The 26,830-nt window shown below is 45.7% G+C and overlaps 1 protein-coding gene across 3 annotated transcripts in view; it reads right to left on the bottom strand.

Moving 5' to 3' along the window:
- Positions 1 to 26,830, bottom strand: part of LOC131923683 (aldehyde oxidase 3) — a 94,145-nt gene that overhangs the window by 50,684 nt on the left and 16,631 nt on the right. For 2 of the 3 annotated variants that reach the window (XM_059278818.1, XM_059278816.1), the window contains 13 exons: positions 26,094 to 26,174; positions 22,433 to 22,513; positions 19,405 to 19,549; positions 18,460 to 18,552; positions 14,048 to 14,199; positions 12,153 to 12,246; positions 9,305 to 9,414; positions 7,434 to 7,618; positions 6,387 to 6,549; positions 5,796 to 5,888; positions 1,303 to 1,472; positions 610 to 724; positions 121 to 243 (listed from right to left, as the gene is read on the bottom strand). In XM_059278818.1, coding sequence (XP_059134801.1) covers positions 121 to 243; positions 610 to 724; positions 1,303 to 1,472; positions 5,796 to 5,888; positions 6,387 to 6,549; positions 7,434 to 7,618; positions 9,305 to 9,414; positions 12,153 to 12,246; positions 14,048 to 14,199; positions 18,460 to 18,552; positions 19,405 to 19,549; positions 22,433 to 22,513; positions 26,094 to 26,174 — 1,605 coding nt within the window. Of the gene's footprint in view, positions 1 to 120; positions 244 to 609; positions 725 to 1,302; positions 1,473 to 5,795; positions 5,889 to 6,386; positions 6,550 to 7,433; positions 7,619 to 9,304; positions 9,415 to 12,152; positions 12,247 to 14,047; positions 14,200 to 18,459; positions 18,553 to 19,404; positions 19,621 to 22,432; positions 22,514 to 26,093; positions 26,175 to 26,830 lie in introns of those variants that run through there. The other variant, XM_059278817.1, reaches the window with a different exon arrangement.

Here is a 26,830-nt window from a genome sequence, read left to right on the forward strand (position 1 = left end):
AATGCCATGGGTTAAGGAATTTCCCAAGTACTGCATAGCGACCTCTAACAATACCCTTTCACGCTTCCTACCAAAACTCACTGCCAGGTGGCCCCAAGAGTGAGCAGATGCTGAAGTTACCTGAACTGTCACGATCATGGGCTCTACGTCTTCATAGACAATCTTCACTTTTTTTGTGGCTTGCTTGGCATGAGCGTAAGTATCAGCAGCCACGGTACAAACGATCTGACCCACGCAAATCACCTGAGGAGAAGCAGAGCAGAGGAGACACCAGAGAGAATGAAAGATGGCCTTCCTCTTGTCAACCAGGGAGGAAGTAGGGCTGTGCTCTGGATTAGGGCGGGGGAGGGTGACTTGTACCACAGAGTGCAGGCTGGTGTGAATAGCGTCTCTACTGATGTGCCTCAGGTAAGTCACCAAAGTATCCAAGCCTCAATGTCTTCGTCTTAAAAAGAAGTGTGCCCGCTTAGCTGGTTCTCACTGCCCCAAGTCAGTTACAGAGCAAGGCTTAGCAGATAGGTAGTCTCCGGTCCCTGGAGGAGGGTATGCGGTCACGTAGACAAAGCCCCGGTGCAACGATCTCTACCAGGGGAGAGGCGCTGCCAGTACCTCATCCTGTGCATACAGGCTTTCTTCTTCTCTGCCATTGTCACCAGGAACATCCTGAGCTGTTATCACATCAACCACACCAGGGGATGCCAAGGCCTCAGAGGCGTCGAGGGAACTGGGGAGGAAAAGACCATAGTGTGTGTCACCCAGCGGTGAGGGCCTCATCCAAGGGAAGACGGAGATTCTGAGGAACTCCCTGGATTCACATGAGCATCACTAGGCAAGTCCACAATGTGGAGTCCTAACACGGGCCAAACGATGTTGGAGGTAGAGGACACTTGTTCCACTGGGCGCAGACTAGCCTCACCTTCCAGGGTGAGTCCACGCCCGCTTCCCTAGGCCAGTGCTCAGGGGCTGGCACTTTGAGAAACGGACTCCTCTGAAGGTAGACCGTCATAAAAGACAGAGAGAATCACAGCTTTGGGGGAATCTCATGAGGCAGGAAAGTCGTTCTTGCCCCATTCAATTCTCAGATAACAACGGCAAGTTCATCAGATGAAAAAAGTTGCCCATGCAGTAGGGGCTTCCTCTTCTACACTCCCACATCCACGGTTTCCCTTCATCTTGTATTTTCAAGACACATGCTCAGATTGTGTTTCCAGTGTGTTGAGTGGATTAATTGCTGAGAGGCAACCTCGTCCCTAGGTGCCCGCTGGGTATTCCAAGCCTCCCAACCCCACCATCATCGCTTACATGATTCTAGCATGTGGCCTGTTGCTGGTTACCACGGCCAGGAAGAGTTCTTCTGCCAAGGCAGACATATCATCACAAAATACTGCCTCCCCTGTGGCGTGTTTAATGCCAGACTGATGCATGATGGGACGCCCGACTGGGTCTTGCAGGGGCTGCTGGGGGTCTACACCCTGTGTTAAGAACAGAGCACAGAAGGAAACAATCAAGACCATGGTCAGCAGGATCCACCAGGAAGTGGCCGTCTTGCCCATTCTCTTGAGGCAAGCTTTCCAAAGCAGCTCAGCTCAGCTTAACCTGGTTTTTTCTTCTTTCCCGTTGCTTATCTGTATGAAGGGACACAAGCCCACTCCAGCACGTGGCTCTGGCAGGACTTGCCCTTCTCCCTATTCCCTCTGCCTTGCTAAAAACCGTTAGATTCCATTCCTGAAGCTAGTCCCCAAGGTCTACTCCCTTATTTGGCCACTTCCTCCTCTTGAGGCTGACCACCAAAGTCCAACAATCAAAAGCCCCCTTTGGCTCATCTAATTAACATGTCCAATTAAAAGTAAACACCTCATCCTAACCTGGGGTTTCCCATTTTACCTTTATAAACCCCCATTTGCCCATGTGCCATGTCTGTCTCCCTCTATCCAGAGGCAGTCCTTTGTCCTCTGGGACAGATACCCTCCCCCTCCTCCCTCCTCCCCTACCTCCTCTACCACTGCACCCTAGCCCATTCTAACCCAGACTCCCCTTTTCTCTTAAGAATGGACCTGCAAGGGTGTTTGCTGCTGTTCTCCTGCCCGAGTCAGAAAGCAGCCGTTTTAACTTTCCTCCCTGCTTAGTGAAGGATCTCTGTGAAACAGGTGTTTGGGTGTGGTCTGTGACTGATCCGGGGTCTGGAAGGGAGTCCCCCCCTCACTGTGTAAAACAGAGGGCGCTCACACCTGGTAAAGAGAGACAAGCAGGGGTCCCACCTGAACAAAGAGATTTTGTGACAGCTAGCAGCTCGGAGACCTGTTTTCTGAGGAAACCTGTATGGTTTATAAGTAGATCTCAGCGAGAGGCCATTGAAGACAGCGTCATCAATTAGCAGCAGAACTTGACATCTAGTGTCTTCTACTCTTCACCTTATTTTTGAGGCAGGACCTCTCTCACTGAACCTGGAGCTTGCTGTTGAGCTAGACTGGCTGGCCAGCAAGCCTCTGGAATCTGCCTATGCAGTTATGTGGGGACATGCAGGGTTTGATTTTGTTTCCCAGAGAGAATCAAGTTATTTGTTCCCTGTAGGAAAAAATGGTCTCAAAGGTTACAGGTTTTTCTCTGCAAGATATTTTCTGGTTTTGCATCTAAATCAGCCACATTTCACCAAACTCGATCCCTTTCACTTCTATTCACTGATTTTTTTTTAAATTAGTTTCCTCATTAATGATTTTTTTTTTTTAAATCTGCTAAGCCAGGCTATGGTAGCGCATGCTTTTAATCCCAGCACTCGAGAGGCAGAGGCAGGAGGATCTCTGTGAGTTCGAGGCTAGCCTGGTCTACATAGCAAGTTCCAGGACAGCCAAGGCTGTTTGTTACACAGAGAAACCTTGTCTTGAAAAAAAAAAAATCCCTGCCATATGCTTTAGATTTGTATGAGAATCGAAGGACACACTTTACTTCTCTAATAAAAAATAAAAACAGCGGTGTGTGTGTGTGTGTGTGTGTGTGTGTGCATGTGTGTACACAACCCTAATTTCTCAGTTCACACTTTCCCTGAACGGTACATCAAGACTTCTAAAGGCAGCTGTGTTTTGACCGGACAGGCACCAATGAATGGGTATAAAGTTTTCTCGTGTTTCCTTCTGTAATTTAGGTCTGAATTATTCCCCCAAAGACCTGGTGTTGAAGGCCCGGTGACCAGCCTGGGGTGATACTGGGAAGAGGTAGAGCCTTCAAGAGGCAGAGTCTAGCAGAAGGATGTTAGATCACTGGGGGCCTGAAGAAAGGATCGGGACCACAGCTCTTTCTCCTCTTCATCTCTGCTTCCTGGCTGCCATGAGGTGAACACCTTGGTTCTACAACACACTGTCCTCCATGATGTTCTGCCTCACCATGGTCTCCCTGAAACGGGAGCCCACCAGCCATAGGTGCAAATTCCTGAAACCGTGAGCTGAATGAGCCTTTGCTCTTTGGAAGTTGATTGACCTCAGGTATTTTATCATAGCTAGCGCTAGAAAAAGCTAATCTGCATTACTAGTTAAGTACAGAGAGCTCCACCACGGCAGTCATCGGAGCTGGGCCCGTGGTGGATTTCTTTAATGGGAGCAGAGGACAGAGGCCTGTGTAAGCAACAACTTTGTTGATGATGGAAACAGGAGTCTGAGCTCTACATGAGTGACTAGAAAGGTCAGGAGGGCTGCCCCCTCCCCGCCCCCACTGGGGTGGGACCTTTTGGTGACACAGTTGTTTGGGGGCTACCCATAGTCCTGTAAGTAATCCCTCACCTATGCCCCCATGAGTTAGTCCAATACATTCACGGTTTCACCAAGCTGGACTTGGATGGGCTCATTCCTTTGTCCTCTCAGCGGTACCCTACGGGGGTGGGGGGGGGGTGGGGGGGGTGGGGGGGTGAACAGACGCTCATGTCTCCTCAGCAAAGTAGTGTGAAACCTGGCCAGGAGGCTCTCCAGGTAACATCCAGCCAGCGGCCACCTGAGCACTCACTGCCACTGAGACAGTGACAAGAACGGGTAACGCTGTCTCTTTTTGTTTAACTGTTGCCTCAGAAAACGCAACAGAAAAAGCCTCTTAAAACCAGGGCGTGAAATGAATCGACACAGCACAGGAGGTCTCTGCTGCCCCCTGCTGCTGGGCTCCCAGAGAGCCCCACTACCTTTACAAATAGGCTGTTCTAATTCAGCAACTTGATTCTATGAGACTGGGTTTGTAGAAAAATACTTCAAGTCCAGTGAGACCTGGGCACGATGAAAATTGTAAATTATTCCAGCCCGATAGACTGAAAACTTATCTCACAGTTGTCTTAAAATGCATTTAAAAAATTCTGAGCGAGGCTCTGTATATTTTAATGATGTAATTTAATCCCCAGTGATCTGCCAATTCTTTACGTCTATTCATTTGTAAAAGTTTTTGCTGTGCATGTTTTTTTTTTTTAATTGCTCATGCATTCTCTTTTATGTGGTCGGATCTGTCAGGCTTTCCTGCATGGCGTCTGGGTGTCAGTCCTGTTTGGAAGACCTCCTCAGAATCTGCACACATCTTAACCTAGTGATTTCATGTTGCTGCTTTTTAATGTTCAAAATGGTAATAAATCTGGACTTTACATGCACTGTAAGGTAGAAAACATGGCTCTGTTCTTTATTTTTAAAGTGACTCACATAGAAGTCTTTACTTAAACCCTCCATTTTACTGTTTATTTGAAATGTATTTTTGTTTTCATGATGACACCCTTCCTGGTCTGTTTCTGGACTACGTGCTGCTTTATTGATCTTTCAGTCTGTTCCTGAATCCTGTAATGATTATGATGTTTAATGTAGTGCCTATATGTTTAGCTACTGGAGCTAGAGGTTCAGCGTCAGGGCTGAAGAGGGTTGGGTCCATTCCTCGTTACTGGTTTGTGTACATGCCTGCTTCCACATTTCTAGATAAACCTTAAAGTCAAAATTTCCAAAACCCTTGTCAGCATTATTGGTTGGAAATATATTTAATATCTACATTACTTATGAGAAAGTTGTTATCTTTATATGCTATGTTTTTCTAGCTATGAACTCTTTCTTTTTATTCAAATATAATTTCTTTGAAAAAGTTTATCAGCAGTTTAAAAGTTTGTTTTACACAAGCACTGCATATTTTTTTCCTGATTTTATTTCTGGGGATTTAGTTTTGGTTGGCTATCGTCAATAGGATCTACCATTCTACTGCATTTTCTGACTGCTGTGTATGAATATAATTCCATAGCTGAACCTTTCTTAAAAGACCACAGTAGCAACTTGAGATTCAAAGTAAAACCAGGTCGAAAGACAGCTGCAGCCCCATTTGGCTGTTCTGTTGGTGTTTTTTACTCTTTTACTCTTTCGGGGAGGGGGATCCACCACCCAGCTCCCGAATAAATCACACACAGAGAGACTTATTACTTATAAATACCTGGCTTTAGCTTGGCTTAGTTTCTTGCCAGCTTTAACTTATCCCGTCTACCTTTTGCCTCTGAGCTTTTCCCATTCTATTACTGCATACCTTTCTTTGTGGCTTGCTGGGTGGCTGGGGATGTCTCCTTCTCTGGCTGCTAGATCTCCCCTCCCAGTTTTCTCCTATATATACTCTTTGCCTGCCAGCCCCGCCTATCCTTTCTCCTGCCTTGCTATTGGCCGTTCAGTTCTTTATTAAACCATCAGGTGTTTTAGACAGTCACAGTAACACAGCTTCACAGAGTTAAACAAATGCAACACAAACAAAAGTAACACACCTTAAAACAATATTCTACCATATTCTGTTCATTGAGAAAGTATACCGACCTTAAATGACTGCATCCCCTGCGGCATGGTCAAAGGAAAGTCTTCCAGAACATGTAAGAGTTTCTTGGAGATGTCAGGGTATCCACGGGGATCCTGGAATACAGATGTATAGTTTATTTAATGGAAAGTACTTCTTATGGAGATTTAGTTGAGATACAGGATTTTCTTCTTTTTTTTTTTTTTTTTTTTTTTTTGGTTTTTCGAGACAGGGTTTCTCTGTGTAGCTTTGCGCCTCTCCTGGAACTCACTTGGTAGCCCAGGCTGGCCTCGAACTCACAGAGATCCGCCTGGCTCTGCCTCCCGAGTGCTGGGATTAAAGGCGTGCGCCACCACCGCCTGGCTTGAGATACAGGATTTTCAATGTTTGTTGCTGCATGGTCTTCTGACTTTTGTTTTTATTGCTCTGGGGAAGTTTGAGTGAATTTAAGGAGAACTTCGGGTTTCATTCAGCATAGTCCTCAGAAACGTAGCTCACAAACAGAACTATGGTAAGGTCAGCACATGGTGTTCCCTTAAGCTTCCCAGAGGCTGGAGAAGCATGTAGAACAAACTCTCTTCCCCAGGGCATCCTAAGGACAACCACAACTTTACCTTCATCTTTAACTGCTTCAACACTTCTAAGTAAAATTTGAAGAGGAAGCTGATGGTCAGCGTCCGTCGGTAGTCCACCATCCCTCCAGGGGCTGATGCTGGCAGGGAGACTTCTTCCAGAACCAACCGGCAAGCTTCATTCAACATCCCTTCATCCCAACACCTGGGTACATGGAAAAGAATGTAACCAGTTCAGTATGGGCAGGGCCAAACAAGTATTTAATACTTACCTGCTGTGGAATATTATTTTAACTACGGAAAGATGTGTTACATTTGTTTATGCTGTGGAATATTACTTTAACTGTGTAAAGGTGTGTTACTTTTGCTTATGCTGCATTTGTTTAATGATGTAAGGATGTGTGCTTAATTACGTAAATATGTTGCATCTGTTTCACCTTGCCTGCCTAAGGCACCTGATTGGTCTAATAAAGAGCTGAATGACCAATATCTGGGCAGAGAAAGGATAGGCGGGGCTGGCAGGCAGAGAGAATAAATAGGAAGAGACATCTAGGCTCAAGAGAAAGAAGGAACAAGAGAAGGAGAGAGGAGAGAATGAGGGAGACACCCGGGGCCGGAATCCAGGCAGCCACCAGCCAGCAGACCCGAGAAGCAGTGAAAGTTAGATATGCAGAAGTAAGAAAGGTGGAAAGCTCCGAGGCAAAAGATAGATAACGATGAACAGGTTAATTTAAGTTAAAAGAGCTAGCCAGAAATGTGCCTAAGCCAGGCTGAGCATTCAAAACTAAGAATAGGCCTCTGCGTCACGGTTTGGGAACTGGTTGGTGGCCCAAAAAAAAAAAGCCTGGTACATTTAGCAAAGGAAACCTAAAATATAAACAAAGGTTGCTCAAATTTACTTTCTCACACAGGAAGAGCATAGCACACACACACACACGCCATCTTCACGCGTGCTGTTTTCTTGTGCTTACTCCAAAGTGCTCTAGGCCATAGGGAGAAGGCACAGTCCCTTCCCTTTGACAATCTCGTCAGTTGCCACTATTCAAAGGACAGCGACTTATCTGGGAAGAACAAGCATCTGTAAGTCACCTTCCGATCAGCCGCCGGCAGGATTTATTTGCGCTGACTGTGGTCGCACCGACGCCTCCATATAAGATGCTGAAGTCCACAATGGTGCCTGTGTCTTCGTTGAAAACAACTCTCATTCCGGCGTTCACTGTCGCAAGGGCATTTTGCTGACGTGGGGCCTGTCGGAAAGCTGACACAAACTCCCACTGGAAAATGAGAAGAGTGGCTGTTTATTTTGAAATGTTTTAAATCTATAGCAGTCTTAGAGCAGAACTGTAAATAAATATGTATCCTTCACTTAGATTCATGGATTCACCAGTGACTAATCACATATGCCTACCCTTAAGCTTAAGATACACACACACACACTCAACCTTTGTTGAAATGAATCATTGACACCAGGATGATTCCTCACTAAATATGTCTATATGTAACTCCTAAAATACAAGGGCTTTCTCCTCTACAGCTCCATGCAACGGCATTATTAACAGCAAGCCTTATTAGCAGGTAATGATATGAGCTATTATCTGACATACATATGTTTACATTCACATTTCTACATGCGTGCAGGTAGGACCCCCACCCTGCCTTGGGTGGTGAAGGTGGCATGGTCACAACCCCCTTGGTTCCTTTGTTCTGAGGGAGTACTGCGCTTTGTTCTTCCATGATACTGAATTTGGGGAACCACAGACTGTGGACTGTCCCTAACTAGGTTTATCTGATTCTCTCTTCATGAACTGATTTAGGTTGAACTTTGTGGGGGTGACAGGAATACAATGTGGCTGATGGAGTATGGGATGTGCTTTTCTTTTTAACTTCTGAGTCCTCCTACTCACTACAGATAATCTCACTAAGACACGTGAACCCTGGAATAGTCTCCGTGCTTAGAACACTGTTTCTCTTCTCCTTTGGCAAAACTCGTTTTGAAGTCGTAGCGTCTTTGAAGCTAGCCCATGAGGTTCTGAACGTTAAGATCTGCTGCTCAATTGGCAGCAACGAATCTTTAATTTTATTGTTCTAATTTATTCGGCCACATCTCTGAACTTTGGCTAAAACTGTAATCTGTTTTACGTCCTGGCAGAGAGAAGACATCTATTTATGTTTTGGGTAAGTGAAAGTGACTCTCCGTCTGTCCTTGGCATTCCATCTGCTCAGAAGCCCCTCAATGAATGGTGAGGGAATGAATGATGCTGTGGGCAAGTGTCAATGAAATGAGGATGCTTGGCAGTGACGACCGCTTTCCCTTTTTCGTTTGAACTGCTCTCAAAAACAAAACCCGAGATACTACAGCAACCAACATTTGCCCAAGCTTCTGGATAGCAAACAGATATTGTTACTGAACGGAAAGTGTGTCAAAGCTGTATCTCTCCACCAATGACCAAGTGAAAGCCTGATATGCTGAGAGCATCCTCGTGTAAGCGGAGCTCACTGGCACATCATGCACGTCTCTGTAATTATCAATAATTGAAAGAAAACATTAATCTGGTACAGTAAGGCCAAGTGATTTTAAGATGACTCTTCTACTTAGCTCTTTTGAGGCTGGTGACAGCTTGGGCTCCTGTTTCCACCAACCTTTCACCACAAATCTTGGTTGAAATGATAAAACCTCCTTAGAGTGCCATCTCCTCACCTATCCCTTGAGGACATCTGTCCTTTTCACTGAACTGCTCTGTGGATCCAAGTGTCCTGAGCCTGAGAGCTAGGTGGGAAAGAGTACAATGACCTGATGCTGCAAGACATTGTTGAAGGAGCTGGTTACATTGAATCTGGAATTATCTGCACCTCTGCAAGCATAAGGCATTTGCCACAAATTCTGTGCCTCTCTATGCCAAGGCTAATTCAGGGTAAAGACCAGAGATGCCAGTGGATACTGTAACCCTGTGACCTCATACCTTCCCAGAGAGGGGCATGAAAACAGAGATGAGCACTTGGTCTGGCTTCAGGCTTGCATCTGGTAGTCCGGCAAGAAAGCGATCATCCAGAGGGATTTGCTGGGCTCCTTCTGCCAAAGCAAAAGCATTTCATCAAAAGCCCATACCACTGCAGATCTTTTCTTGATAATATCCAGTGGTATTCCTATTCTAAAAACAAGTTCCAAGCTGGGTGGTGGTGGCACATGCCTTTAATCCCAGTACTCAGCAGGCAGAGGCAAGCAGATCTCTGTGAGTTCAAGACCAGCCTGGTCTTCTACAGAGTGAGTTCCAGGATAGCCAAGGCAACACAGAAAAACCCTGTCTCAAAAAAAAAATCCAAAGTGGATATTATATGGAAAAAAAAGCTACCCGCAACATCATACAACCCCATGATCTGATTCTCATCTGGGAAAGATAGCCTTCTCCCTGTAGTGGCAGGGTCATCCAGTGTGTGGGAAATACTGCCTAGCTCACAGTGTGGGACTTAGGGGGAGAACATCCTGAATCAGTGTGTATATGTGGCCACAGAGCCAGATGATGTGTGTGAGGTGGGCAGAGCATGCATGAATGAGCAAGGGTGAGGACCTCAAATGTCTGAAGGCATATGATAAACATGGGGACATCACTTGTGAGGACAGGGATATTAGTAGATGAAATATGGATAATGGTAGTCATGTCCCTCAACACATGAAACAACCATAAACTCATGTGATTATTTCAAACCCAAATCCTAAACACAGACCCAGAAATAAACATTACACATCTAGAGAAAGCCACCTGGGGAAGGTGACATATTTATTTCTTTGTGACATTTTGAGAACTCTTTTTTTTTGGGGGGGGGGTCTTCTTCCTGAGCCTGGGTGAGGATGAATCTTTGTTCTTTGAAGGTGGGTATGATCTGTGCCCAGAGGTAACAGACATTCTGGAGCAAGATTGATGGAAAGGGTGTTGGCTCAAATTAACAAATACACTTTCTGATCAAAAGTCAAGTGAAAATAGACTGATTTTTCTTGTGTAATGTGTGACCCAGGAAGAGCTTTCTTTGTCTCACCACACGGGGACTACTTCCCTGTCCTGTCCTGTCCTGTCCTGTCCTGCTGGAATCTCCCTTTTAAATACGTTTATTGGACAAGGTGAGCATTAATGATGATTTGCTTAGTAGCTCTTGACATCATGAAGGGTAAGCATGTGATGATCATGGATCCTCTCCTGTGGATTCTGCTATAGAATTTCCCATGACAGGACCCATGTGGCACTGGTGGTCCAGCCCAATGGTAGAGTGTTTGCTTAGCATACTCAAGGCTCTGAGTTTGATCTAACACACACACACACACACACACACACACACACACACACACACGAGTGCACACGTGTGTGCAGTGCACATACACACACAATTGCACACAGTGCACACACACATGCACACACACATGCACACACACATGCACACACACATGTGTACAGTGCCTGCGATGTTATGAACTAGTAAGATACATTTGGCTTCTGTCCTAGTCCCTGACAGGAGTACTAGAGCCCCAGGCAGGAGTGCTAGGAGACTGTCTTGCTTCAGTGTTTGCCTTTCGGTTCTGTTTGCTGATACAGAACTCTTAGGCCTGTGCGATTTCCTGAGAGGTAAGAGCGTCTGACATCTAAACTCCCTGGGATTTCCTGCATGAGGGAAGCATCTTTCTCACTGATGAAGTGACTCTTAGTGGGTACTTGAATAGCCTCAGGGTGGGAGCTGGTTTCCAGGGGAACCAACCATGTGATGGTTGAGGACACCAGTTGGGTCCTCAACCACATCTACCATGATGTGGTTCTAAAGACTGGGTCCAGATGATGGAACATGTGGAGGTGTCTGGATGGTGGTTGGCTTGGAGAGAATTTAGCAGCTCTGTGTCCTTTCCATGAGTGTCGCCCTGTGATATCTTCACCCAGGGCTCACCAATAACCTTTGACATATATAATATCCCATACAGTAAATGGGCAAACACAGTTGTGGTGCTTTGAGAGAAAATGGCCCCCAGAACTACTGGGAGATGTGGCTTTGTTGGAGTAGGTGTGGATTTGTTGAAGGAAGTGTGTCACTGTGGGGGCAGGCTTTGAGGTCTCTTTTGCTCAAGTTTCACTCAGTTTGACCAACAGTCCACTTCCTGTTGCCTTTTGATCGAGATATAGCCAGCAGCCTGTCTGCCTGCATGTCACCATGCTCCTCATGATGATGATAATGGACTGAACCTCTGAACTGTAAGCCACTACCTCAATTAACTGTTTTCCTTTGTAAAAGTTGCTGTGGTCATGATGTCTCTTCACAGAAACCCTAACTAAGACGACAGTAAAGTGCTTGCCTGAGTTTTGGGAGCCAATGTAGCAAAATAATAGAACCAAAGGTGGGGTCATGGAAACCCTGATTTTGGTCAGAAGTTCCAGAGACCCAATTTGTGATTGGGGTCTGAAGTGGGGACAGTCTTGTAATATGAGTCCTCATCATGTGGAATGTGAGTCTAAGTCAAGGTAGACTCAGAATCTAGGTGTTCCTAAAGGGTCGTCTCTTATTGATTATAGATCCTATCAGGTTGACAATTAATAATACCTAACACAGTCAGAGAGTAAATCAAGTGGAGATGGATCTATTGATAATTCTCGATTGCTGGAAGTGTGTCATGTTGCTGTCTTCCTGATGTGTGTGCGTCTAGGTCTTCCCACAACAAAATGAGACATCAGCACCCTGTCAAATGGTGTGAATGATGAGTTCCTATCACTCTACATCTCTGTGCTCAGTGTCTGGAGGACTCATCTGTGCCTAGAAGGGAACTCAGTAACTCACCTGTTGACGCAACATTGAGGATGCAGTTGCCTACACCCAAAATAGGGTTGAGGTCAGAGGTCGGCAGTCTGCTGATAATATGACCACCTAAGGACTAAAAGAAATATTAATAAGCAACCCAGAGCTTTTATTGTGAATTAGACAGAGGAGGACATTTCTTTTCAGGATAATTCAGCCATTAGAATAAAACGTGCCAGTATGGCTCCAGGTTTTCTTGCAAATTCTGAAATGTTTAAAGCAATGACTTATCCTTTTATTTTAGTTATTTACAAAAAGAAAGGAAGAAGGAAAGAAAGAAAGAGGGAAGACTGTGAAAACCACTTCAGTTAGGAAGGAGCTCAAGCTATGATTTATGTATGAGGTCACTATGCTGCAGTTAATGCATGTGGCTTGCATGACAGCAGACAGGAAATGGTTAAACAAAGCCACACAGATTGCTTGTAAGTATTGGTGGGAGGGTGGGGCTATGAGTGTGGGGGCCAGAGAAGGGGGCAAGGTGTGTCTGAGGTGATGAAGTTGTTGAGACCTCAAGTGTTTGAAGGAGGGGACCAGCTAGCATCAGAGACAAGTGACATCTGCAGGGTAGAAGAAATGTGTCTCCTTCCAGCCAAGCCCTATGGAACCCTTCCTGGTTGGTGGTATAATGAGAAATTCTGGTGGTAGACATGGCATGGGAAATGTGGCCTGGGGGTAGACCCCTGTGCTCTGAGCAATCTACCTCCCAGGAAAAACCACTACTAAGGGTTACACCAGTGAAGAACGCATGTCAGGTGGTGAACCACAGATGGCATGACCAATAAGGACACTGCAGGCATTCCAAATCAGGCAAATCAGAACACTAATATTATGAGATTAAGAAAAGACATCCAAAACACAAATCCACTGTGGTAGTTTGGAAGAGCATGGCCCCATAGCTTCACAGGGAGAGGCACTGTTAGGAAGTGGGCCATGTTGGAGTAGGCATGGCTTTGTTAGAGGAAGTGTGTCATTAGGGGTGGGCTTTGAGGTCTCAGAAGCTCATGCCAGGCCTAGTGGCTCACTATCTCTTCCTGTTGCCTGTGGATCCAGATGTAGAACTCTTAGCTACTTCTCCAGCACCATGTCTGCCTGCATGTTGCCATGCTTCCTGCCATGATGATGATGGACTAAACCTCTGAACTGTAAGCCAGCCCCAATTAAATGTTTTCCTTATAAGAGTTGCCATGGTCATGGTGTCTCTTCATAGCAACAAAATACTAATTAATACATTCACAGTCATCAGAGCAGATTTAGATTGGACTGAAGAAACAGTCTAGTAGTTCTTTTACTGTTATGCTGAGTATCAAACCAAGAACTTGCACACGCTAGGTGGATGTTCTATCACTGAGCTATTCCTAGCTTTCATGTAGAGCGATTGAGGGCCATCAATGATAACTCTGCTCTACATTACTTACTTACAGTTGATGGTTATTCATGTGGCTACTGTATTTATAGTTAATATTTTAGTCTGCAAATTATAGAGGTAGTATGGAACCACAGAAGATGCTGAGCAGACTGTGTGGCTCTCATTCACATCTGTGACCAGGTTAATTATTTTCGACAAACCCATCTTTATAAGGTAACAAATCCAAAAACTTCTTTGGGGGCTTTTAAAGACAGAAGCTTCTGGATTGGATAGACAAATCCTGAACAGAAAAATCACAGAGAGTATAAAATCATGGGGCAATGAACCAGGAGATGTCATCCCGGCATTTAACCTGGCCATTTAAGTGGCTTACTCTGCAGGGGTCTGAAGTAGGTAACCTCTCATTCTGCCGTGTGGAAAAGAGGTGGTTACAGCCGGAAACAGAAATAGTGACTAAGGTCATCTTTCCTCCTTAAAGAACCCCACCCAGAGGAAGGTGCAGAGAACCTACAGCCATGTTCTTGATCTGCTGCCCAGCCAGGGTCTTCAGATGCTTCAGGAGAGCACGGTACATCTGTGTCCTCTCCTTGGGGAGCCTGGAGACCACATCCGCCAAGATGTCCTTTACCTGGGTCAGGCTGAGGCCGGCGCCCAGTGTCAGCCCTGAAAGTGAGACGGCTTTGTTAATATTCTGTAAGCTTGGAAATGACGGAGAGAGTGGGGGGAAGATGGCCAGAGTTATGATGCTGCCTTTTTCACTCATGAGTATTCCCCATGTTCATTAGACAATCTTACAAATACAAGGAGAAACAAGAGCAGAAACAGTACATGACCCCTGGAGAGCAACCAAAACCTTCAGGGCAGCTCACAGCTCTCTGCTATCAGGACATCCCTCACCTGGGGCCAGGTGGCTCTCTGCCGCCTCTCCTGCTCCCCGTCTCTGCCCCAGTATCAGGTACTGTTTTCTCTTTGGTGTTTATCCGTGAGGTCCCACCTTTTCAACCAGATGCTGCCTGTGGTGGTATTGTGTTCCCCAAAATATTGTGCATCCTAATAAACTTATCTGGGGTCAGAGACAGAACAGCCACTAGATACAGAGGCTAGAAAATGGTGGCACTCACACCTTTAATCCTAGCATTCCAGAGGCAGAAATCCCTCTGGATTTCTGTGAGTTCAAGGCCACATTGGAAACAGCCAGGCATGGTGAAACATGCCTTTAATCCCAAGAAGTGAGCCTTTAATCCCAAGGAGTGATGGCAGATAGCAGAAAGGTATATAAGGCGTGAAGACCAGGAACTAGAAGCATTTGGCTGGCTAAGCTTTCAGGCTTTTGAGCAGCAGTTCAGCTGAGATTCATTCTGGATGAGGACTATCACTGAGGCATCCAGGCTGAGAAAACAGGATCATCTGAGGAATTGGCAAGGTGAGGTAGCTGTGGCTTGTTCTGCTTCTCTGATCTTCCAGCATTCACCCCAATACCTGGCCTCAGGTTTGATCTTATTAATAAGACCTTTTAAGATTCCTGCTACAGCCGCCCATCTACCTTTGGTCTCAAGTTGCAGTTTGTTTGGACTGCCCTGTTACCTGCCTCTCTAACACCATGTGACTCTCTTGTGCAGCGCTGGCCATAGCTGTAATCTTTCATGTAGTTTGTGTGACGTCTGCCTTTACCACCTGATGATAAGCTTCACCACACAGGGTGAAGACCTGCTTTAGACCACTGTATCTCCAATGCCTTGCACATCCCTTGTTTTCCTGGTTTACTTCAAACCCTTCCCATCTAAAAGTTGAACTTGAATTCCATTCCTTTGCCAACTTGCTCCCTCTCATTTTTTCTCACATTTTGTGTGTGTGTGTGTGTGTGTGTGTGTGTGTGTGTGTGTGTGTGTATGCATGTTTGCATCTATGCTGGCATATGTGTGCAACATGCATTCATGTAGAGGCCTACGGTGGATTTTAGGAATGTCTTCCGTCAGTCTTCCTCCTTATTTATTGAGGCAGGGTCTCTCAATCAAACTCAGAGCTTGCTGATATAGACAGTCCTGGTAGCCATCTTGCTCTGGGGATCTCATCTGTCTCTGCCTTCCAAAGCTGGAATGACAGGCAGCCTATCTCATCCACTCAGCATTTATGTTTCTGGTAATCCAAACTCTGGTCCTCAGGCTTGTGTGACAAGTGTCTCAACCACTGAGCTGTCTCCCCAGCCCTGTTTTTCTCATTTCTATTATTTACTACTAAACCTGTATTTGTTTTTATGTGACCAGTGTTCTAATTGAACCATTCTCTAGTTGAACCATTATCCTAAAAGACACTATGAATAAATTCTGACCTGCTTCATTCATTAACTGTTTCTAAGCAACCACTGTGTGCAACATCTTGGACAAAGAATACAGATAAGATCTCCTCTTAAGTCAGTGTCCAATAGGGAAAGAAATAACTAGGCAACTATTAAATAATGTGATTTCAGTTATGATAAGTGCTATAGAAAAATGTGGAAAGAGGTGTTCGCAAGCACCTCCTGGTGATGCTTCTGGTCCTTGTGAAGTGTCTCCTGCCAGCAGCCATGCTCGGAAAATCTCGTCAGGAAACCAGAAATGTGCAGCTGGTGCATCTCTGTTTTGTACATTACATCGTGTTTCACTCTATGTCGGAGTCATCCATCTTCCATAGGAAAAAATTATAATTTGTAACTGCTTACATGTCTAAGAATGCAAATGATTTAGAGTCTGTTTTATCAGCACACACTCAGCAGGGGGAGCTCGTGATTTAGTTTTGGCAAGCTGAATAAAAGGGCTGTGGCGAGAAGAACCTGCAGGAAGCGGGGTCTTGCAGAACAACGCTTGCCTGCCTCACTTGAGAAAGGAAGGCTTGCCTGCCTTATGGTGTGAATGGGTGTGGCTGGCGCTTCATCTCAGGGCAGAATACCGGTCAGTAAGGTTCTGTTTTGTTTGTCCAACAGGTTAGCTGAGAACAAACAGCCCAGCTCAAGAGGCCGAAGATTCATCTAGAAAGACAGTATTTGTTCACCTAGCCACCTCTCGACTCTCTGTGGCTTTTCATCCCTCATTGACCTTAGGATGCCAACTTACTTGACCTCTCTTCACTGGGCTGTGATTTATCATTGACTAAACAGCGACCTCTGCCATCGGAGATTACAAAGCACGGACTTATTTACAGCTCAGTGGATGTTGAAAGAGTGCTTACTCCACGAGGATCTGTTCATTGGCAAGATGAAGACCGGGAGAAATAATTAAATCCTCAGAGTCAGAGCTGTGATGTGACTGAGCGGCACTGAAAACCATCGGTGAAGACAGCAACCCTGACAGACTGGTGTGTGTGCCTGTGTGTGTGTGTGTGTGACAGACTGGTGTGTGGGCCTGTGTGTGGTCCGCAGTTTCCCAGCTGCTCCGAGGACAAGGCCTTCTGGGAACACGTGGGTTAGATAGAGTTCCCTCAGCACAACACATGCTTTCCTGCACTAACTCCTTCTACAAGATGAAAAGCAGCGTGTGTGTGTGTGTGTGTGTGTGTGTGTGTGTGTGTGTGTGTGTGTGTGTGAGAGAGAGAGAGAGAGAGAGAGAGAGAGAGAGAGAGAGAGAGAGAAAGAGAGAGAGAAAGAGAGAGAGAGCTACTTTGTAGCCCAGGGGGCTGTCGTGGAATTCACTATATAGCCCAGGCTGGCCTCAATTTCATGGAAACACTCCCACTTCAGTCTCTCAGATGCTGAAATTACAGACATGAGCTACCAAGCCTGGCTCAAAAAGCAACATTTAAAAAAAAAATCCTTTCTCCCCTTAAACATATTTGTTAATAGAAAACACACAAGGTGTTGAGAAGAACAGGACACATATACGTTCTCAATCCTGTGATTGTAACTTTATATCCAGTGCGTGGGAGCACTTCAATGTTTACTTACTTTTGTATTTTTCCCTCCTTAAAAAAAAAAAACAAACAACCCAGACTCTCTTTAATTAAAGTTTAAAAAGCACCGAAACTGTCATGATCCTAAAACAGCACCATTCGGAAAGCATCTCTTAGCTGTGGAAGAAGATTCCACCGAAGATAAAAGAAACTGTGAATGATGAGTGGCACAATCATTAGATCATCCTCTGATAATTTCGTTACACATCTGCTGATTATGTCTTTGACACCTAGGGAAGAAACCATGTCTTCCTCGGGAGACTTGATTTGCCGGCTCACAGCTCTGTGTCTGGCATCAGGGGGGAAACCAAATAACTTGAAAACTAATTAAAAAATGAATGTTTAGATGTGGCTTTATTCTGCTTGTGCTTCTCACAGAATCAAATTCGATGTTGTGAGAGAGTCACATCGAGCCTTGTTGGGTAGCTGGGTGGCTTTCACTGGAACCGGTTCTGCTTCAATGGAGAAAGAGCAGCCGAGGGCTGCCTGGGAAAATGCTGTGCGTTACCCACCAGAGACCAGGTAACTATTTCCTCAGCTGCCAGAGACTTCAGGGAAGAGTCTCTTTGAGGAGCTGGGACCTCAGAAGTAGCAGAGTGAAGCCAGGCGGTGGTGGCACACACCTTTAATCCCAGCACTCGGGAGGCAGAGGCAGGCGGATCTCTGTGAGTTCAAGGCCAGCCTGTTCTACAGAGCGAGTTCCAGGACAGCCAGGGCTACACAGAGAAACCCTGTCTCCAAAACCCAACCAACATTATTGAGGTCCAGTTCTCTGCAGAAAAAGTTGAATCTCAAGACAAGATGTGCAAACTTTTTTTCAGGATTTTCTAAATTTAGAAGATGTTCTGTACAAAGGATCAGTCATGGTTCGGCACGGTAGTGCCAAGTGTGATTTCCTCCCATCTCATGAGCCTGTGACGTCCTTAGCATCAAACAACCTTTGCTTTCTCCAGCCAAGCCCTCGGCCGCACATGGACCTTGTTAGAACAGATGAGAACATACCTTCCTTTGTATTGGTCACGATGTGTAATTCCAAGACCCTGGCAGGAGAGATGATAATTGGGTAGGAAACTTCTTTGAACTTCATATCAAGCCCTAAAAGAGAGAAGAATGATCATAACTGAGAATAAAACCATGCATGCTGGGCCTGGGGACGCATGCCTGTAATCCTGGAGGCTCAGGAGGCAGGGAACCCAGCCAGCCTCTGCACCAAAGTTTTAAAGGGTGAAGCCGGCTGAGGATATTGTCCAGTAGTAGAGCACTTGTCTAACCTGGTGATCCCTCAGGTTCCTTCCCCAGTGCGAGGAAGAGGAGGAGAAGGAGGAGGAGGAAGGAGAGGAGGAAGAGGAGGAGGAAGAGGAAGAGGGGAAAGGAGAGGAGGAAGAGGAGGAATAAGAGGAGGAAGAGGAAGAGGGGGAAGATGAGGAAGAAGAGGAGGGGGAGGGAGAGGAGGAGGAAAAGAAGGATGAAGAGGAAGAGGAGGAGGGATGGAGGAAGAAGAGGAAGAGGAGGGGGAGGAACACACCAGCTAGATTTCATTTACTTTCACTTTGTAAATAAAACTCTGACCTAGAACTCATTAAAATGAAGTAAACTCGTGGCAAAGGAAGCCTCTTTCCTTTCTCAGTGGTTTCTCCTTACTTGGGCTGAGACCGACCACCTATAGATTCATCCTCTGAAACTCAGTAAGAGAAAGATCTGTTTTACTATTTGTCGGTGCCAGAAGAAACAAAACCTTAACATCTCCCTGTTCCCTGCAATCTAATCACACTCTGTAGTTGGAAAGAGAGGCCGATGTGCTGCATAGCAAGCTGGCCATCAGCTGGGCCAAAGAAAGAAGCCTGTCGCCAGATGAGAATCTGCTTTGTGACCCAGTGCTACAGCTCTTTCCTCCTGCAGCAATTTGGGTCTCAACACAGCAGGGGGAACTGCTTCTCGGCTACCCACCGAGGGAGGTGTTGCCCATCATGAGTGGAGCGCTGGGGTATTTCATTTTCAGGTCCAGGAGGTCTTTTAGGGTTCCTGGGGCAATCCAGGTAGTCCTCTCCCCACAAAAAGTCAGAGCTCTCTTTTGGGGATCCTCTGCCATCCTCTGCAGTATTTAAATTCAGACAACGATGATGTCAGTGATAAAACACACATAGATGTCTTCACAGCTCGCAACTGAACGGGCAGGAACCGAGGATCACAAAACAAAGGCAGGTATATTACGTCTTAATTCATAACGAAATTAATTCCTTTGAATATTTTTCTCATCTCTTAAAGCTTAAAAAAATGAAGTGGACTTTAATGAAGTCTTAACATAAACAAACAAGACTCTTACATACACAATCTTATGTCAATTTCCCAACCAAAGAAATGACTGTAAACCAAACTATGGATGACAACAGACTTAAGCACATAGGGGCTGAGGGCTACGTGGTGTTACCAGGCAGAGAAACATGCTGAATGTACCAGGAGACAGGAGACCCAGGTTCTAATCCCAGCCTGGCTACTGAGTCCCCAGATCAATTTAGGAAAACTCTGGACCCTCTCTATGTCTGGCTTGATGTGTGTGAAAATTAAGGATGATGTGTGAATGTCATTGGGTTCTCAGTGGTCACTGAAATATGGGGTAAAGCTGTTTTGCTGAACAACAAAAAGCAATACCCCCAACCACAACAAACCAGTGAAAACAGAAAATGTCAAGCTTATTGAAGCCAATGGGACCTCCCATTGATGTTTATGGCTTCCTAAGCAAGACGGAGAGCTTCAACGCTACCAGTGGGTTTTTCTCAGTTGTTAACAGGCAGAATTTCCTTAGGTTTTCTTCCCATCAATTTCTCTAAAACAAATGGTTGTGATAGGTAGTAATACATTAACGTGGACGAGTGTGAGATAAATATTCATGAGGATAATTTCATGCTTAGTCAAGCAGACTTTTAATTTTGGTTTCCTTCCCTTCTCTCCTCTTGTGGACTTCCTGTGCCCTCTGTTTTGATTTGATACAGGAATCATTTAATATGCTCATATTTTCTGCCTAAAATCATTTCTACCCTACTAAGTCAAATCACATTTGGCGTTATTTTACAGTGTGCAGGAAAGAAAGCGCAAGTATGCTAACGACTCATCCAGCTTTACCAAAGGAAAAAATACAACAAGGAGCCAGTCAGAGACATGGCCTGGTCAAGGTGACATGGATTGTTACCGTGAAGAAGATGTGAACCCCAGAGCACCAGGCTCCTTGCCTGGTGCCCTCTGAAACCTAAGTTGTGGGCATTTAGAAGAAGCACAGTTTCAACCGTCTCTGCCAGTTAATATTAAACAAGGCAACCATTTCTCAAGCAGGAATCGAATTGCTTAATTTGTTTCAAATGAACTTTGATGATATCCTTGCAAACAAATTTTATGAAAACATGCTTGTTCTTTGCCGGAGCATCCATGGGGGAAGATCTTTTGGTACAATTTCCATGTTTTAGTGAATCATCTCACTGAATAATTTTGTCGTACAGGAATCCTGGCAGAAGGCTGCTGGAAACAAGCGGTCACTAAAGGTGACTGGTTAAATGAAAACTTCTTTATCACTGTAAATGCTGTATTCAGTTAAGTGTTTACGTACTGAGTGGGGAAGGATGACGGACAGGAGAGTTCCTGGGCATGTGGGAAAACTCTGATTACTGAAATGTATCATATGCTCTCATCAGGTGAACCAGCACTTCTCAAAGTAGAATCCAGTCACTTCTGGCAGTCCCCCCAGAACACACTTTAGGGGTTCCAAAGTCAAAACTGTTTTATAATGAAGAACAATGTATATGATTTGCTTTCTTCCTTCCCATTGTTTGAGGAGTGTATGGCTGAGTGTAAAAATGCTCCGTGGTGTGTGTTCTCACACCTATCTGTAGCTGTATGCAAACCCAGCTGCTTTCTCTTAAGCCAGAGTTAGAGAGATGTACAACAATCTGGAACAATGCCACTCTTGTTACTGAATTTGGTTCCCAGCACCCACACAGCAGTGAACCATCCATAATTCCAGTTCCAGAAGATCTGACGCCCTCTTCTGGCTTCCATGGGCATTGCACACATGAGTGTGCAGACACTACATTTAGGTAAAACACCCAGACACATAAATTAATATTTTAAAACGTTTTCTCTGGCTACTTATAAGGAAATGAATTGAATAATTAAAACATTTTCACTTGAATTTCACACACTGCATCCGTCAATAGCTATAACCCACATAACAAGAACTTGCTGGGTTGTCAGTCTTAAAGATGTATGTAACACTGGAACCAAACCAAGCCAAACCAAAACCAACCAAACAAACAAACAAAAGGCCAAGAACTGCGCAGAGTGCTGATGCTCGGCCATTCTCTTGCACAGCAAGCATGGGCTCACAACCAAGGCAGCAAAGGGACAAGCGCCCCATTGCAGGAGAATAAACATCCCATGGGGGAAGGGAGGGGACACTGCCCACATTGACAGGACTGTCCTCAGGAAGAGGCAGTTTGTCCTTTCCACATCCGGGGTGTCCAGCCTGGGGCCGGATACTTGGGGCTCTCCTAATGGAAGCTTGAGAAACAGAAAATAGAAAGGAGTCCATGGGATGTCCAGAGAAGTGATTGGACAATGTAAAGGAGACAGCTCAGAACCTTGTACTGGTGCAGAGCTGATGCCTACTGAAGCAGGGGCCTGGATCTGCCCTTGCCAGCTCCTAGTCTTACCCTGAAGTTCCTATGGATCTTTATAGGTGTTGGGTACCAGAATGCATTTGCCCTGGACATGGAGTATGAGAAAGATCAGAGACAAGATGGAGCCTAGCCACAGGCAAAGTCTGAAAATAAATTTTAAAAAAATGCATTTGTGGCTCTGGAGGGCCACACAGTACAAAGTCACCCAGAGGAGCAAACATGGGTGGAGACACTGGTGGGGACGAGCTGATGATGGGACTGTTCACTCTCTCAAGAGCACCATCGGCTAAGGCAGGGGGAGAACAAACCATTAGCTCAGGTGGGAATATAAGCTCCTGAGTTGGATCCAAGGGCTGAAATTCTTCTTTTTCATACAATTTGGTGTAAATCTGAAGAAGAAGAAAAAATGTTTTAGTCTTTGTGGCAAAGGTTGGTACATGGTTCTCAGCAGCCATACAGCGACTATCGTTTGTTTGAAAAGCCTGGACTGGGGACTAGGACATAAGGACAGTGGCCGGAGAGGGTGGAGGGGAGAGCAGGGGAGGGTAGAGGAGGGCAGGGGAGGGGAGGGTATGGTGATATTTTATTTTGTACTAAAATGTTATTTGTATGTTAATAAATAAAGTTGCCCGGGGGTCAGAGCTATTAGCAAGCCATAGGAAAGCAGGGCAGTGGTGGTGTACGCTTGTAATCCCAGCACTTGGTAGGCAGAGCTAGGTAAGTCTCTGTGTGTTCAGGGATACAGCCAGTATTGGATACACATGCCTTTAATCTCAATACCAATCATAGAAAACCTGGAGGTCTATACAGACAGGCCATGATGAGGCGGTCATGTGGTTGGGTTTACAACCAATGAGAAGGCAGAGCAGAAAATCTATATAAAGACTTTAACACAGAAAGTAGCTCTGGTTCGGAGAGGTAGGACCACCGCAGGAGGAAGGGTAAGGTTTTAGCTCTTAGCTCTGACCTCTTGGCTTTCTTCTTTGCATTGGTTCTGTGTTTCTTATTTAATAAGAAGGTTGGTTACATCTACAGTAGGGGAGGGTAGGAGAGGGTAGAGGAGAGCAGGGGAGGGGAGGGAATGGCAGAGGAGGGTAGGGAAGGGCAGGGAAGGGGAGGGGAGGGGACGGTAGGGGAGGGCAAGGGCAGGGGAGGGCAGGGGCTTTCAGATTGTGCCTTGCCCTAAGTTGACTCCATTTTGAGTGCAAGCACAGAGGCAGGATGACACTGTATCTTGTTTGTGCATGCAGACACCACCACCTGCCCAGCAACAAACCAGGAGGCACAGTGTGCCAGCTGATTCAGGCAAGACAAAATGCCCGCTGGGGAAGATTGGGAGCATGTGACATATTAAAACCACATCAGAAAAGTCAGGCCCGAGAATTCATCAAACACACTAGACCAGCAAAGGGCATAACCCCTCACCTGGGTCACCTGAAATGAAGGCTCTGTCGTGGCCACTGAGGGCCTCACTGATGTGGCCACCCCGTGTGTGTGCAACAAGATACCGACAGGCAGAGGGATCCTGATCGTCCCCTGAGTTCCAGCTCATTATGGTGCCCACTGCTTGACTGGCCCTCTCCTGGGGGTGCCAAATCTGCCGCCAGTCCCTCTGCCTGGCCTCGGCTTGCCTTGAGCTCGGCTTGGCTCTGCTTCCAGCTGCTCTCTAATGGGGTTCTTAATAACTCACCTGCAACAGCTCTTTGCGTCTGTATTAGCTGCTGTCTTTAATAAGCCCACTCCCCAAGTCTGTGGCCCCTCCATTAACCGCTTTGTAGCCGTTCTATAACACACATATCTTACTGTGTGCAGTATGTGATTTGAGAGTTGACATGACTACTTGAGACTGGAATGAAAGTATCTGCTATTGCTGGGAGTCACACCACCAAGAGAAAAGGGATTCCTTGTCAAGTCACAGCAGTCGGAGCTGACACCCTGCAGTGTGCCCTGATTTATATCTTACTGGTATGGGAAACTGCTATGGGATGGTCTGTATGTCAAGTGTGTTGCTGATTGGTCAATAAATAAATCACTGATTGGCCAGTGGCCAGGCAGGAAGTATAGGCGGGACAAGGAGGAGAATAAATCTGGGAAGTGGAAGGCTGAGTCAGAGAGACACTGCCAGCCGCCACCAGGACAAACAGCATGTGAAGATGCCGGTAAGCCACGAGCCATGTGGCAAGGTATAGATTTATAGAAATGGATTAATTTAAGCTGTAAGAACAGTTAGCAAGAAGCCTGCCATGGCCATACAGTTTGTAACCAATATAAGTCTCTGTGTTTAATTGGCTGGGTCTGAGCGGCTGTGGGACTGGCAGGTGAGAGAGATTTGTCCTGACTGTGGGCCAGGCAGGAACACTCTAGCTACAGGAAACAACAAATGCAGCTTCAAGAAGTCCATCCCCATCTGCCCCCAGGCTATTGGCCACCAAGTCCCTAATCTGGCCCTCTCTCGCCAAGTCCCTCCCACAGGGTGTAAAGAGATCCCAGAGTTAGGGAACATTCCACCTGCAGCCAGCACCCCACTGCCTGCTAGCCACAGGCTTTTGGCACCAAGACCTCAGGATTCTTCCACCCAGAAGCCCCCAGTCCACTTCCCAGGACCCCTGTAGGCTTCTCTGCTCCACGCCCTCCTCACTGAGAGATGCCTGAGCGGGGCCTGAGGGAAGAGACTGGGAGTGGCTGGAACTGGGACACACGAGCTGGGTGTTCAGTCTGTGATGCCAGCCGTGTGGGACAGAGCTGGGCACAGAGAGATGAGAACTGGGCTCTTCTCCTTAATGTTTCTGCTTTGAGCCTGCAGATACCGGTGACAGGCCTGACCTCTGTCACTACACGCAGGGATATTTGGTGGCTGTGGGCTAAAGAGCCTACATTATTCTTTCAAATTTCTTCCTCTCCTTTCTCTCTAGACTAGAAATCAAGTGAACTTGACTTTTAGAGGAAATTGTGTTTTTAATGTAACTACTATAATATCCACAGGAATTTCATTTTGTTTAAACATTTGTGTGTGTGCAATTATAATAAAATCATGTCTACATGATTTTAAAAGTCTACAGAAATAAAACAGCTTCGTAATAGCATGGTGTAGATGTAACCACTACTGTCATTATGTCTATTTTTTCCATTCCTAATTTCATTTTGTATATATGTATTTATATTGCATATGCTGGTAATATTTAATGGTGCCAAATTCTCAAATCTCAAATTACTTCACTTTAGATAAGTCATTTTTATGTTTAAATTCTTTAAAGGTTACAGAAGAAGATTCCAGGTTAGTGTAAGGTCCAATTAAGCAGTTATGTCAAGATAGTCTTAAGTGACCCCCTGTTGCTAGACATTCAGGTTAGCACCAACCCTTATTACACATAACCCTGTGGTACATATCTTTTTTCATAGTAAATATGTGACTTACTTTTAATTATTTTCCTGGAGTGGATTTCTGGCAGTGAAATTGCTCAGTCAGAAAGTACAAAAGTAAAATCTAATGCCCTCGACACACAAATTCCATTGCTTGCCATAACTGGCTGAAAGGGAGATTCTGAACCTCAATCATTAGGAAAATCAGACATTTAATACACAACTGCTGTGTGTCATTCAACTTGGGACTTTATGAGCAAATGTGCTCTACTGCAAACTTCCTTCAGTGGTTACTGATTATACTGAAGAAGTCACTGAGCTGGCTTTGAGCCGGATCCTGTCTTCCCAAAGCCAGCCCTCCACGCTGGAGCCATCTTTACTACTCACTGCAGCCCTGTTCGGAAGACTCCCTTTCTTCTAGGTGGACTCCTGTCGGCAGTAACCGGAGGTCAATGGACAGAAAGGGTGGAAAGGCCAGGAGTAAGACAGTTGTTTTGGGAGCCTCTGCTCTTTCCCAGCACACAAACCCCTCTGACTCATGTGGGCGGGATGCACTGAGGGCAAATAGAAGAAGATGGAGGAATTCGAGGGGAGAAAAGGGAGACTCACACTGGTTTTCTTCTCCGGCTCATTTTTTTCTTCATCCAAGCAACATTTCCCATTCCCATTCATCTGGCAGCAGGATGAACTCTGTAGCAGACAACATTAATGGTTAAATCAGAGAGTCATAGAGTTGTATGAATCCAGAGGTAAGGATGGTTATGATGATGGGATGGTATGCTTGCAATGTGTGTCACTCCAGAACGCATACTGAAACTTAAGAGCCATTGTGATTGTGTTAGAAGGAGTTTCCACTCAAGAATGGACTAATGCCACTACAGCCGGAGAAAATTCCTATTTAAAGGACAGTCTAGGGCCCCTAGCAGCCAGCCACTAGAAAGACTTCTTACCTCTAGGAATCCTCAGACCGAAAGGGCCAAGCGCCTGTCTCCACCCTGCCTTATCACTTCCTCTTTCCACCTAGCCATATCACTTCCTGTCTCCTCCTCCCAAGTACTGGGATTAAAGGCATGAGATCCCAAGTGCTGGGATTAAAGGTGTGTGCCACCACCGCCTGGCCTCTAGTGGCTAGCTCCGCTCTCTGATCTCCAGGTAAGCTTTATTTGTTAGAGCACAAACAAAATATCACCACATTTGGCTCTCTTTTACCCTCAAATCTCTTCCACGATTGCAGTGTCTTCTGCCAAGTTATAACACAGCAAGAGAGTCCTTGCTCGATGGAACCCCCTGATCTTGACTGTATGAGCTTCTAGAACTGTGACCAATAGATTTCTGGTCATTAGAAT

This window comes from Peromyscus eremicus, chromosome 13 (assembly GCF_949786415.1).
Source record: "Peromyscus eremicus chromosome 13, PerEre_H2_v1, whole genome shotgun sequence".
NCBI classification, from domain to species: Eukaryota; Metazoa; Chordata; class Mammalia; order Rodentia; family Cricetidae; genus Peromyscus; species Peromyscus eremicus.